Source organism: Athene cunicularia (assembly GCF_003259725.1).
Source record: "Athene cunicularia isolate RWA chromosome 17 unlocalized genomic scaffold, athCun1 chr17_part1, whole genome shotgun sequence".
NCBI lineage: Eukaryota > Metazoa > Chordata > Aves > Strigiformes > Strigidae > Athene > Athene cunicularia.
In genome coordinates this window covers 5,380,054-5,391,538 of record NW_020799122.1, presented here as the reverse complement: position 1 = coordinate 5,391,538, position 11,485 = coordinate 5,380,054, and the positions used below count along the sequence as shown (strand labels likewise).

The window sequence follows — 11,485 nt, the reverse complement described above, 5'->3', positions numbered from 1 at the left end:
GGGGGGGGGGGGGGGGGCACTTGCGCCTCAGGAGCTTTTGACAGGAACTTTGCCAACACATGTGGGAGCATTTCAGGTGAGGGGGTCTGACCCTGGGATGCTCCATCCATCCCAACTGCAGACGTTGATTAGGAACCCCAAGCAATGTTTTCCCTCCATGTTTGTCATCTGTGATGGAATTTATTGATTCTTCTTCTCATCATAATCTTTTCCAGCGAATGCCAAACAGCCAGAGACGCACGCTCAGTCTGTTACTGAAAAGATGGAAGAAAGCAGCTATCTGTGCCCACTGTAAAAAGCCCGCTGCCAGAATGTGCTTTCAGGAAGACTATCTCAGCATTGCCAGCCCTGTCTGGTGAAGAGTCAGGAAGAAAGTCTGTACCCCCCCAGCCAAACTGAGGAAATCAAAACTCAGGAAACCCCCCAGTTTTAGTACATTTTATTTGTCTGCCAGTGTTGGAACTCTTAGGACCCTTCAAGCTTTTCTTTGCTATCACAAGCATTTCCTGAAATCTGAGGTGCTTAGAAAATCATTTGAACCTTGCAATTGGTCTTTCAGCAGAAAAAAAAAAAACAAAAACTTTCAACTAAATTTCCCAGATCTGCTTCAAAACCAGTCAGAAACTCCATTAAACCCTGGGGGAAGCAGTACCTCAGTTTCTGGTTCTGATCCATCTGGTGAGGATGTGGATCCAAATTTAGTGATTCATTGACTGCAAAGCCAGCAAAGAACATTTGGATCATTGATCTAACCCACGGCAAAAAACAGGCTGTAGCACATCCCTTAATTTATTCCTGTTCAATTTGTTAAGGGAAAAAACCCAAACACTCGATCTGATGTACAATTACAAGTGAGGGTGAACTTGTCAGAACCATTTCTGTATTACTGCAGCGGTAGGTATTCCCACAAGTGACTTGCTTTTAGTTTGACTCTTCCCTTCATTGCATCTGCATACTCTTGTCTTTTCAGCTGAATAGCTCTTTTAGCCAACATCTCTTCTGCCTTTCAATATTTTGGATAGTGCTCAAGTCATTTCTTCACCTCCTATTTATTAAGCTAAACAGATTGATGTTAAGCTGATGGTCTTTCCAGGTCCAGGCACCTTCTTACTGCGATGGGGATGGAATATGGTCAGCTAACCAAAGTTGTCTCTCTGCTAAAGGCCATTTATATTGCATTTAGAGCCAAATCACCACCTTCTTTAGTTATCTGCAGTCCAGCAGTGTGCCTTTGCTGTCAGAAGGTATCTGCTTGGTTAACCCTTGCACATAAAATACGTATTTGTGCTTGGTTTGAAATAGCAGCCATTAACTGGTTCTGCTTTGGTCATAGCTTTCTGAAACAGTTATTCAGACTAGGAGAAGAGAAAACCCTGGTCTCCTCTTTGCCTGCTGTCTTAGTGACACAGGTCCCAGTCCTCATCCATCACCACCTGGCTCTGCATCCCACTTCTGAGGGGCAGGCTGGCTCTTTGGTGCTGTCACTAAGCATTTATTGCCGTCAAGTAAAGCAGTGCCACGGGCTGTGGATGTATCGTCGCGAGCAGCGGGGCAGGCTGAGGATTGGATGGCTTGTCACAGGAGGAGGAAAGGAGGGGAGCCCAGGGTCATTTCTCCACTCCTGAAGGTCAGCAAGAAGGCAGTTCTTACTCTCTGCAACCTTCTCCCTGAATACTGCCCTAGCTTTAGTCTGACCAGGAACCAAGCCGTGTTATTCTGAGACATAGTCCCCTGCAGGGCTGTGACTTTATCCTGAGCCATATATATATTACATATATATATATTTATATATGCATATATGTGGCCAGGACTCTGCAGTCACACCCCAGGAGCTTTCAAGCAAGACCAGATTGGCAGGAAAGTGGTAGATTGGGAAGGAAAGAGAGAGAAATGCCTCCACCAGGCCCCTCGAGACCCTGCTGATCCTGCTCTAACAATACAGAGGTGCTGCAGGTATGGTCATGATTTGCTTTGGAGTCCATGTAGTGGAAATCCAGGTAGTGCAGTCCACTGCTGGTAAAGGTCACTGAGTAGATTAAATGCCCAGGCAGTCCGGACAAGCTCATCCTGTGGAGCCTCAGGGCTCGGCAGCCCAGACCCAGCAGAGAGGCTGGGGAGTTGCATGGCAGATGGATCAGTCTGTATGCAGCAGAGCTTGCTAAGCCGAGAGCTCCAGAGATGGTTTGGGGCCAGATGTGAAGATTTTTTCCTTTTCATTTTCCCACTGTGAGGCTGGGGATTTTCTGAGCTAGACAGGACAGACAACGTTTCAGCGGGGAAGGGGAGAGCAGCTTGGGAGCTGGTGCCCTGTTTTTTTCCCCTCCTTGGAAAACCTGGCCCACGGAGGAGGCTCAGCCCCTGTCCTGCTCCCCTCCCAGCCCTGCCAGTGCCCACTGAGATCTCAGCACATCTGCCCAGCAAGGCACAAACATTTAAATGTCAAGTAACCCAACACGACTGACCCATGGCAGGTGCCAGGCAGAGGGAAGAACACAGATGCCCACTCTCTGCATCCAGCATCTAGACACAGGTCCAGCCTGGCATTAAATATTCCTCTTCATCACACCAGGCTGTTAATCTGCTTCTTGTTGTCCTGCCCAGATACAGCAGTTAAAGTCCCTGGTCCTTCGGTGTGTGCCATCCTCACCTTTCATCCCTTTAAGCTGATGAGCTCAGGCATCTCTGAGCAGCAAGGCATGTCCAGCTCCCCTGGCTTCCCTGCCCCCCCTCCCTTCCTTCCTCTATAGCAAGTGTGTGCTGTTCCCTGCAGGGCAGGCTCGCAAGTCTGCAGTGTCCCTTCAGATAAAGGACAGTCAGTGACAGGCTGGGACCCATTTGTCTGTGGCTGGAGCAGGCAGGGGGGTGTATTTCCAGGGACCCACGCAGGGTCTGAACCTGTGGTCTGATCAGCCCCCTGGTACCGGGGAGCATTGAGGAGCTCGGGTCCTGGCTGGCTGCTCGGTGGTGAGGATGCTGCGAGCCCTGCAGCCATCATTGTGCAGCCCTTGGGGAAACTGCAGTACGCTGAAATCCAACCCTTGCGCAGAGCAAGCAGGCAAAATGTTCCAGAGCCTGAATGCAGAGTTGAAGGAGAAAAGTGCGAGGGTTGTTGAATGGGAAGAGGGGGAATAAACATGGGAAATGAGTCATCCTTATGTCTGTCACTCTGGGAACGGCTTCCCGTGCCCCTGCCTGTAGCTCAAAGGGGACAGTAGCTGTTTCACTCAGGCAGAGCCAGCCCTGCTAGAGAAGCTGAGCCAGGCTCTGGCCCGAAGGGAGACCCCAAGAGATGGGTGAGTGTGTTTGCCTCTAACACGCCTTGACAGGAGCAATGGTTGGGAAGAGGAAAGTGGAGGGGTGTTGGGCAGCGAGGTGAGTTGTGGGGGAGCAGCGGGCCCGGAGAGCCCATGGGGTACCCTGCTCCGGGCCGGGCTTGGTGGAGGATGGGAGCGGCAGCAGGGAATTTTTTTTCTCCCCTTGAAGAAATCTCCATGTTTTCACCTGGAACGTAGTTCTGGTCTGGCTCTCCATTTCTGTTTATAGAGGGATGCTGGCAGACATACCTGATCCGGGCCTAACGCACTGTGAGGTACAGTGCTTGGAAGCCCTTTGAGCACCACAGAATCAGCCCCAATTCTTTTTTTTGGCCAGTTTGCCTTATTGAAGGCAGCGGGGTATAAATACAAACCTAAGCAGCCCAGAGTCTGAGCGAGGAGCCCAGTGTTTGTGGGCTGGCAGATGCTGTTGGTCATCAGCCCAAGGCTGTTTTCTTCCTCCAGCTCATCCCGTACGGTGCCGTTGTGCTTGTGCATGGGACGTGTGTGTGGTGCTGGGACGTGATGACGTTGCCTGTGCTGCTGCCAGAGCGTACAGGTGCGTTGGGAGCTGTCGGAGCCCTTCTGGGAGGCAGCTGAGCCATCCTGGGGGCTGCTCAGCTCATTTTCCCCATCAGCATGAGCCCTTTTCACTGCGCTCACCCTCTCACCTGTGTCTCGTCCCCAGCCCGAGCAGACCCCAGTGGGGCAGCCCCGCTCACTAACTGGATGTACAAACTGCCCAGCTCCCAGGGGCACAGTATTTCCAAGGGGAGAGCTCCGGACAACCTGTGTTTGCACTCAGGGCTGTTTCTAATCATCTAGGATATATAGCGGGTCTATATTTAGTTGTTGGTTGGGGTTTTTTTTAAATTAATTGCACAATGCTGCTTTCCACCATTTTTTCACCTCCCCGTGGCCACTTACCCCACGCTGCTGCTTGTTCAGCCAAAAAATAAGCTCCCCCCAAAACACCGCAGTGTCTGATTCATTGGTTTTTCAATGTGTCATGCCATCTGTGCCTTTTGTCAGCTCTTACACCCAATAGCACCACATTTGGGGAAGAAAATGGAGTGGAGGAGTTCACTTCCAGAGGAGTGGACCTCTTCCAGCTGCCACCAGCTCCACTGGAGAGAGTGTGAAGATGCTTTTGAAACCTGCATCTTTCATTAATGTCAACTAGTCAAGGCTGCAAACAGCCCATTTTCCAGGTCAGGGAGCCTAATGTCTGCGGGAGATTCGGGAAGTTCAGAAGCAGTAGGAAGGGCCATGTAAGTAAAAAGAAAAATGGAAAACAAATTATGAATTCTAATTATGAAGCAAAAGAAACTGTTTCCTGGGAACAGTGACATTTGTCCAGGGTTCACTCCTGAGTGGGGTTGGCTAATCTGGGAAATACAGGACCTTCAAAGGCAGCCTTGGTCCTACACGTGGCCTTGGCGCCTGTGGTGGGGAGCATGTGCCACCTCAGTGGGGTTGGTGTGGCCTCCAGCACGGTGGGACCCGGATCAGAGCAGGCTACGGGCTCTGAAACCCAGGCGATGAGTTATCACCAGCTTGGCTCTGCCTTGTAATGGTGCCAGGGCTGGGCAGAGGGGGTTGTCCAATGCACATCTCCCGCGCTTGGGTGCCTCCTCAGCTCATGAGGTAGGATTGCTCTTTGTTCCTGGGCATTTATCTCCCCTTTTTCCTCTCCCTGCATGTTCAGCCACAGTTCTGGGAGGCTGAGTGCAGCTTGTGCCTCTGTTTCTGATCCCAGTCTCGCAGGCTGGGCTCTGGAGAGCAGCCTTGTCTCATCCCAGCAGCCCCATGTGCGTGAAGTCATGTGAATCATGGCTGCAGGAGCAGATGAGGCCAAGGGCTTTTTTGGCTTTCTCCATTTTTCCTCCCCCACCCTGCCCCCAGCACTGCCCCCAGGTTGTTTTTCAGCTGCGGTTTTGATAACATGTTTACATAAACATCTCAGCTGGAATCTGCCTCTGTCCCTGGAGATGCTGCCTGGCTCTGACCTGGGGCAGGCGATGCCCCCGGAGGGTGCTCACCCCATCCTCACCCCCTTTCAGCCCCCCCCTCCATAAGGGATGGCAGCAGAGATGGCACCTCGGGCACTGGGACAGAAAGGACCTTACTGTGACGGGGGATGTCCAACTGTTTTGGCTTCTCTTAAATATGAGCTTTGGGGTTTGACTTGGTTCTGCTGTGACGGTGCTTCAGATTCGTCCTTGTGCCTTGCCTGCACAGTGCTCGCCTCTCTGCTCTTAATGGGGCTCTAACATTAGGTGGTAGGAGCAAGGCAGATAATTGTTTTCCTTTTCTTATTAATAGATATAAGGCGTCTGCCCAGGGGGCTCACTTTCAGCTCATTTACTGCGCATCGGATGCCAGATGTTGGCTATTTACAATACCAAGGTGATCTCTGATGCTAAAATTGTCGCAGGCAAACAAGACTTGCTCTTTGGGTTTGTGCTTTAAGGAAGTTTGAGATGTTGAGAGAGCTTTTTGCAATCGGATGGCTTTGCAGTGGATATCTGAAGGATTGTCTCCCTTAACACCAGGTCAAGGGGGAAATTCTGGATCTTTTTTCAGAAAAATGTGCAAGGAGTGATGGGCAAGAACTAATCCTTCCTTTGCTCTTTTAAATCCAGCGCTACCTGGATTTTATACCCATTGCTGCCTCTGTTTTAAATCCGATGCTCCCTGGATCTGGGGGAGAGGAAAGGCATGATGAAAAAATGCTTAAAATTAAAACTTCTTGTTCTTCTCATCTCACCCCTTGGTCCAGTGGCACTGCACCATCACTGCTACGCCTCTGACAGCCCTGTCTGTCTCCAGAGAGCAGCGCTGGGCAAGTGTGGGCTGGTAAATCAGCTCCAGGCTCCTTCTGCAGTCTCTCCCAGGGCTGTATTTCCTCCAGCCTTCAGTCAGGTCAGCCTGAAGGATTTGCACGTCTCTGCGGAAGGGACAGGGGAAGGGCAGACGGAAGGTGACAGTGCCGGTTTGCAGGTGGCTGGGGCTGTGCTGGCAGGTGCAAGGCTAAGGGGCTTCGGATGAAACTGTTTTGGTAGCCAGCAGGCACCGTTCCCAGTGCAGACACCCACCCGCAGCTGGACCCACCAAGGATGACTATAAGAAAGTTAACCCCTTAACTGCATGACGCTGGTGTGGATGTACCCGCCGGAGGAGGGAGGGTTTGGTTTGCATTAAGGGGGAAAAAGCAAGCGAGCCAAAGTCCACACGGGTATGTAGGTGAAGAAATTGCAAGGGAATAGGGCCCAGGCCGGGGTTGCTGAGCGATGCGCGGTCTGTATCTGTTTCTGAAGGATGGGCTGCTGGCAGCCATGCCGCGTGCTGATTCACTCTGGCAGTGCCTGGTTGCAGCAGCAGCAGAGGGCAGGGACACGGGGCTTTGCAGGGGCCCTGCTGAGACCCAGAGCTGGGTGAGGGTGCTGGGACCCCCCGTGCCTCGGGGGCCGGGGCAGGGCAGGCTGCGGGGACTGTCTCACAAATAAATTGCTTCATGGGAGGAACAGAAAGTGCAGGGGGAAGTGACAGAAAAAGCACCAGACGGATGGATCTTTGTTTTTTTTTTTTTCTTTTAACGGCAAATTAACCCCCAGTTTTAATGCTGTCATGCCTTCAGATCCTGAAATGTGGGCAAACGAGGCTTTCTGCTTTGTATGCATCATTTGACAAAAATCAAACCTAGCAGTACTGAAGGCCTATTTTATTCATCTTTTGAATGAAAGGATTATTAAAACAGCTCTTTGGCTTGTTCTTCATGCCCTGAACACCTTTGTGCACACACGCCTGCATCCCTCGAGTTGCCTTGACATCACTTTTGACCGTAAAAAAATCTTGTAAGTGCAAAATACTGACGGACAGTGGTGAACACCACGTGTCACTAAGGCACATGACATTTGTGCTACTAATCTACAGGCAGATTTGTTGAGGAATAGTCTACAGCGGTTATATTGAACACCATGGAGGAGATACTGGGGATTCTTTGGGGTGCCCAGGCTGATTCCTGAGTCCTGGCTGGGCTCCTCAGCAATGCAATAAGCTGCTGACTTCAGCAGGAGCAGCTTGGGCCAGTTTTCTCTTGGCAGCGCTGGTGTATCATCTCTCAGAAACAAATGCGCGAGTCTGGGCTCCCAGGATTGTGTCCCAGAGCTTTGGCTCTCGCCCAGCTCTTGTCCGGGGTAAGATGGGACTGATGGGCAATGCAGCTGATGAGCGCTGAAAATCAGCTCCCCAAGCACTTTGCTGAATCGGGGCCGCGGGGGGGGTCACCTTGATGAGGTGACAAGTCAGGCTGGGGGTGATTTAGGAAGCCCAGCGTGAGCAGAGCTGTGCAGCTGCCTGGCCACGGTGAGATGACCCCATCATGGCCAGCCAGCCCCAGCATATCGTTACCCTTGAGCCATGCTGACCACATTTGGCCTTAACAGGAAACTGTGGCGAGTGGCTGCTCCAGGGCTCTGCAGCCTGTGTCTGAAACACCTCCCTCCCTTTCTCCCCCCACAGGCCTGCCCCTTAAAAAAATTACCAGCAAATCTCAAAATGCAGAGAACTGCTTTGCTGAGTGCTAGGGTCCCCTGGTGTGGGCTGTGGACCTCTCCCTGCTCTCTCCCCATCTGCTGGGCACATCGGGCAGTTTCTGTGCAGAGTCCCTGCCTGTCCTTGTCCTCCTAAGCCCATCGCTGCTGCTACATCATGACCAGCCTCCGTGCATCCCCCTGCCACCTGCAGCATCACCACCTCGTTTCAGTGCCACCTATGAGCCTTCCCTCTGTGTCAGTGCTTCTTGTTATGTTTGAGCTGGAGTCCTGCTGCTGCCTGGGCTGCTGTTCCCAGCAGCAAGGAGCTGCTGCCCAGACCTTTTCCTCTGTTCGATTCCCGCCCCGCAGCTCTGAGAGCCCAGAGTGGCTCAGGTCAGACCTGGTGGACAAGAGGTCCAGGGAGGTCCTGCTATCCCCCTTCCCCATGCAAGATGCTCGGCAGATAAGAAAGAAAAGTAGCTCTCCCATAAGGAGAGAGTTTGGCCAGGATAAATATCACCTCCTTCCCAAAGCGGTGCCGGGGGCTGGCTGCACAGAGGTGGCATGCTGTGGGAAGCGGGCGAGCAGAGCCGCCGTGACTGCTCCTCACTTCCCAGCTCCTGCCAGGAGGAGCTGCCTGCCTTCGATGAGCTGCCGTCTCATTTCCCATCCCCGCCGCACTCCCATCCATCCTCCTGAAACCTTGTCAGCTCTCAAGGAACAGTCTTTATCAGGGCCCGGGAACCAGGCAACTGGCCCCTCGCCTTCCTGCCGAGGGAGCAGGCTCTGCTCATGATGGTATATATTTCCTTGTCATCGCTGCAAGGAGCTGAAATCAGCACTCTGACTAATTAGGAGGGCTGGGGAAAAGCAGATGAGGGGATTATAGAAAAATAAAATCAATGCTAGGAAACAGAAATGACAATACCTGTCGGCTGGGGCAAAGGGGGGTGGGATGAAGAGGAGGATGATGAAGACAAGTGCTGATGGGTTTCACTCCCAGAGCAGTTAGGGAAGAAAGGTGATTTGGTGTTGAGATCTGCAGCTGCAGGGATGGTCCCTCTGCTGCCACAAGCCTGGGTTTGCTCAGGCTGGGCGGTGTGTTCCCCCCCTCAGGCTGGGCGGTGTGTTCCCCCCAGCCATGTCTGTGCAGGGAAGGGGGTGCATGGGGTGACTCACAGGGAGAAAGCGAGAGGCAAGTAGAAACTAGAAGTGGCTTGTGGGTGTTCAGCGCTTCAGCAAAGGGAGAGGGACAGGTGGGAGACATCTAGGAGGATGTTGCCTGCCCTCTGCTTCAGCACACCGAGGTGCTGTTTCTAACGCAGGAGCCCTTTTTCTTTATTCCATGGCTTTCTCCTTGGCTCACCGCTCTCCTCTTAGTGAAATCTGCCAGTGCAGTGAGATCCTGCTGGCTGGCTCTGGGCAGGAGGAAGGTGGTGGGCTTGGGAGAGGACAAGGGACACCACCAGAAAGTGGCACCTTTCCTCCCACCAACTGCTCGCTGCAGCCTGGTCACAGCGGCACGGAGCCCCTCCAGGCAGGGGTACGTCCTTGCTGCATGAGGTTTCTAAAGCATGGGGTGGAAGACAGAAACAGAGACACACAGTCCAGCGGTTTGAGGGCCAAAAGAGTCTTAATTTTAGCCTTGCCAGTTGCTTTCTTCCTCCCCAGGCGGATCACTTGCCTCTGCAGTTTGGGTTTCTCCTCTGTGAGATGGTGATAATGGTACTTGTCTTCTCCATGAATGAACTGGGAGGGTTAATTAACCTTTGGGTGATCTGAGGATGGGGCGGTCTGTGTGCAGCTGAACTGTGAACACGCGGCTGGAACTGAACCCAAACCTGTATTTAAAGACAGCGACAATCCTTGAATGTTCTCCCTTGAAAATTGCCCTTGACTCTGCTTCTGTCTCTGACTTTTCCCTCCTCCTCTCTCCCTTTGTAGCCCTGCTCCTGGACATCATGATTGTGGCTGGTTTGCAGAAGCTGGCCAAGCGGAAGGGCCCGTATGACATCAACCCTGGCCTGTTGGACTACCTGACCATGGACACCTATGCGTTTCCAGCCGGGCACGCCAGCCGAGCGGCCATGCTCTCCAAGTTCTTCCTCAACCACCTGGTCTTGGCCATCCCTCTCCGGATCCTGCTGGTCCTCTGGGCCCTCTGCGTGGGCTTTTCCCGCGTCATGATCGGACGGCACCACATCACAGATGTCCTGTCTGGCTTTGTTTTTGGCTACTTACAGTTCAGGCTGGTGGAGTTGATATGGATGTCTTCCAACACGTGTCAGATGTTGATATCCATCTGGTGAACATGGGAGACTTGGTGCCTTTCCACTGGAAACTAGTAGATACTTTAAGAGTCTCCCTCCCAGTATTTTCTACATGTTTTTTGTTGGAAGCAGTTGTAACTTCCATGAGTAGTGGCGTTTTTTAATGTTGCTTCCTCACCTGAAAAAAAAAATGTTTCTTGTAATGGATTGGGTTTTAGCAATCAAAGGCCATACTTGTGTTTTGGCCATATTCTCAAACTGTGTTTGGACAGCTACCTAATTAAGCTTTACAGATGAAAGAAATGAGCTACATGTCTGCCTAGTTTGTGTGGTTCACATTGGCACCTTGATATGTCCTCGGGATGGGCAGTGCCTGAGAGCTTCCTGAGAACATGGTTGTTAACTTTTTTCAGGCTAAATTATTTTGGCCACAATGCTTTTTCTTTTTGTAAGTCCAGCAGTTGCATCTTGTACAGAGTCAGGACACTGCTGGCACTTCATAGATAATAAATAATCATAAAAATCCAGCCCTGTTTGGTTCTTATCATGAGGGAAGGGACACAAGCCAGTTCAGTGTAGCTTTGAGATAGGCAGGTCCTGCAGTCTTGCTGACCCAGGGGATGCGAATGATCACTTGAACGGTTTGGATGGGGTAGACCTCGAAGGGTGCTCAGGACGCTGAAGGTGGCATACTGGAGCTGCCCTTGCTGCTGCTGCTCAAAAATCTGGTCTGCGAGGATGTGTGGGAGGTTTTTGGTCTGTTAAAGAGCAAATACAAGTTGACCATTTTCATGCTCTTAGAAGGTATCTGAATAGGGATTGTGCTGGATCAGGGTGATTTTGCAAAGCAGGTTTAGATACACAGCAAAGCATCTTTATCTATCTCTTCATGGCCATGATTTTATAATTATGCCAAATGATGCTGCAAAAAGGAATTTCCAAGGTAAGTCTCGTACAGCATTGGCTGTTTTCTGGTACACCCAGCGATGTTGGTGAGCTAGAGAGCAGGGAGGCAGGACTGCCCCTACCCTGCCCCTGCTCGCTTGGCTGTAATCTCGTTACAGAGGTAAATTCTGAAGGTTTCTGTGTCTCACCCCATATGCAATGAGGAGAGCGCTCCTGACCTTCCTTGATTGCAAGGCTGAGCTTATTGATGGCTGTGAACCAAGCTGAGATTACTGAATACAGAGCTTGATGCCTAACGGTGCCATTACTTTCCATTATTGACAAGTGGCCACCTTGAAACCTGGCTGATCTTTGCCCAGGTGATGGCCATGCTCGATGTGGTGTCTCTGAAATGGATCCCCCCTCACAACTCTGAGAAAATTGCGTATTTTGCACAGAACCTTCCAGTTCTCTGTGG

At 51.6% G+C, this 11,485-nt stretch overlaps 1 protein-coding gene across 1 annotated transcript in view; it reads left to right on the top strand.

The window, feature by feature from the left end:
- The window catches only part of PLPP7 (phospholipid phosphatase 7 (inactive)), a 14,903-nt gene extending 4,254 nt beyond the window's left edge, over positions 1 to 10,649 (top strand). The window contains exon 2 of the mRNA XM_026860703.1: positions 9,797 to 10,649. Within this exon, the coding sequence (XP_026716504.1) occupies positions 9,797 to 10,161 (365 nt within the window). The 3' untranslated portion in view covers positions 10,162 to 10,649. The remainder of the gene's footprint in view (positions 1 to 9,796) is intronic.
- The last annotated feature ends 836 nt before the right edge of the window (positions 10,650 to 11,485 follow it).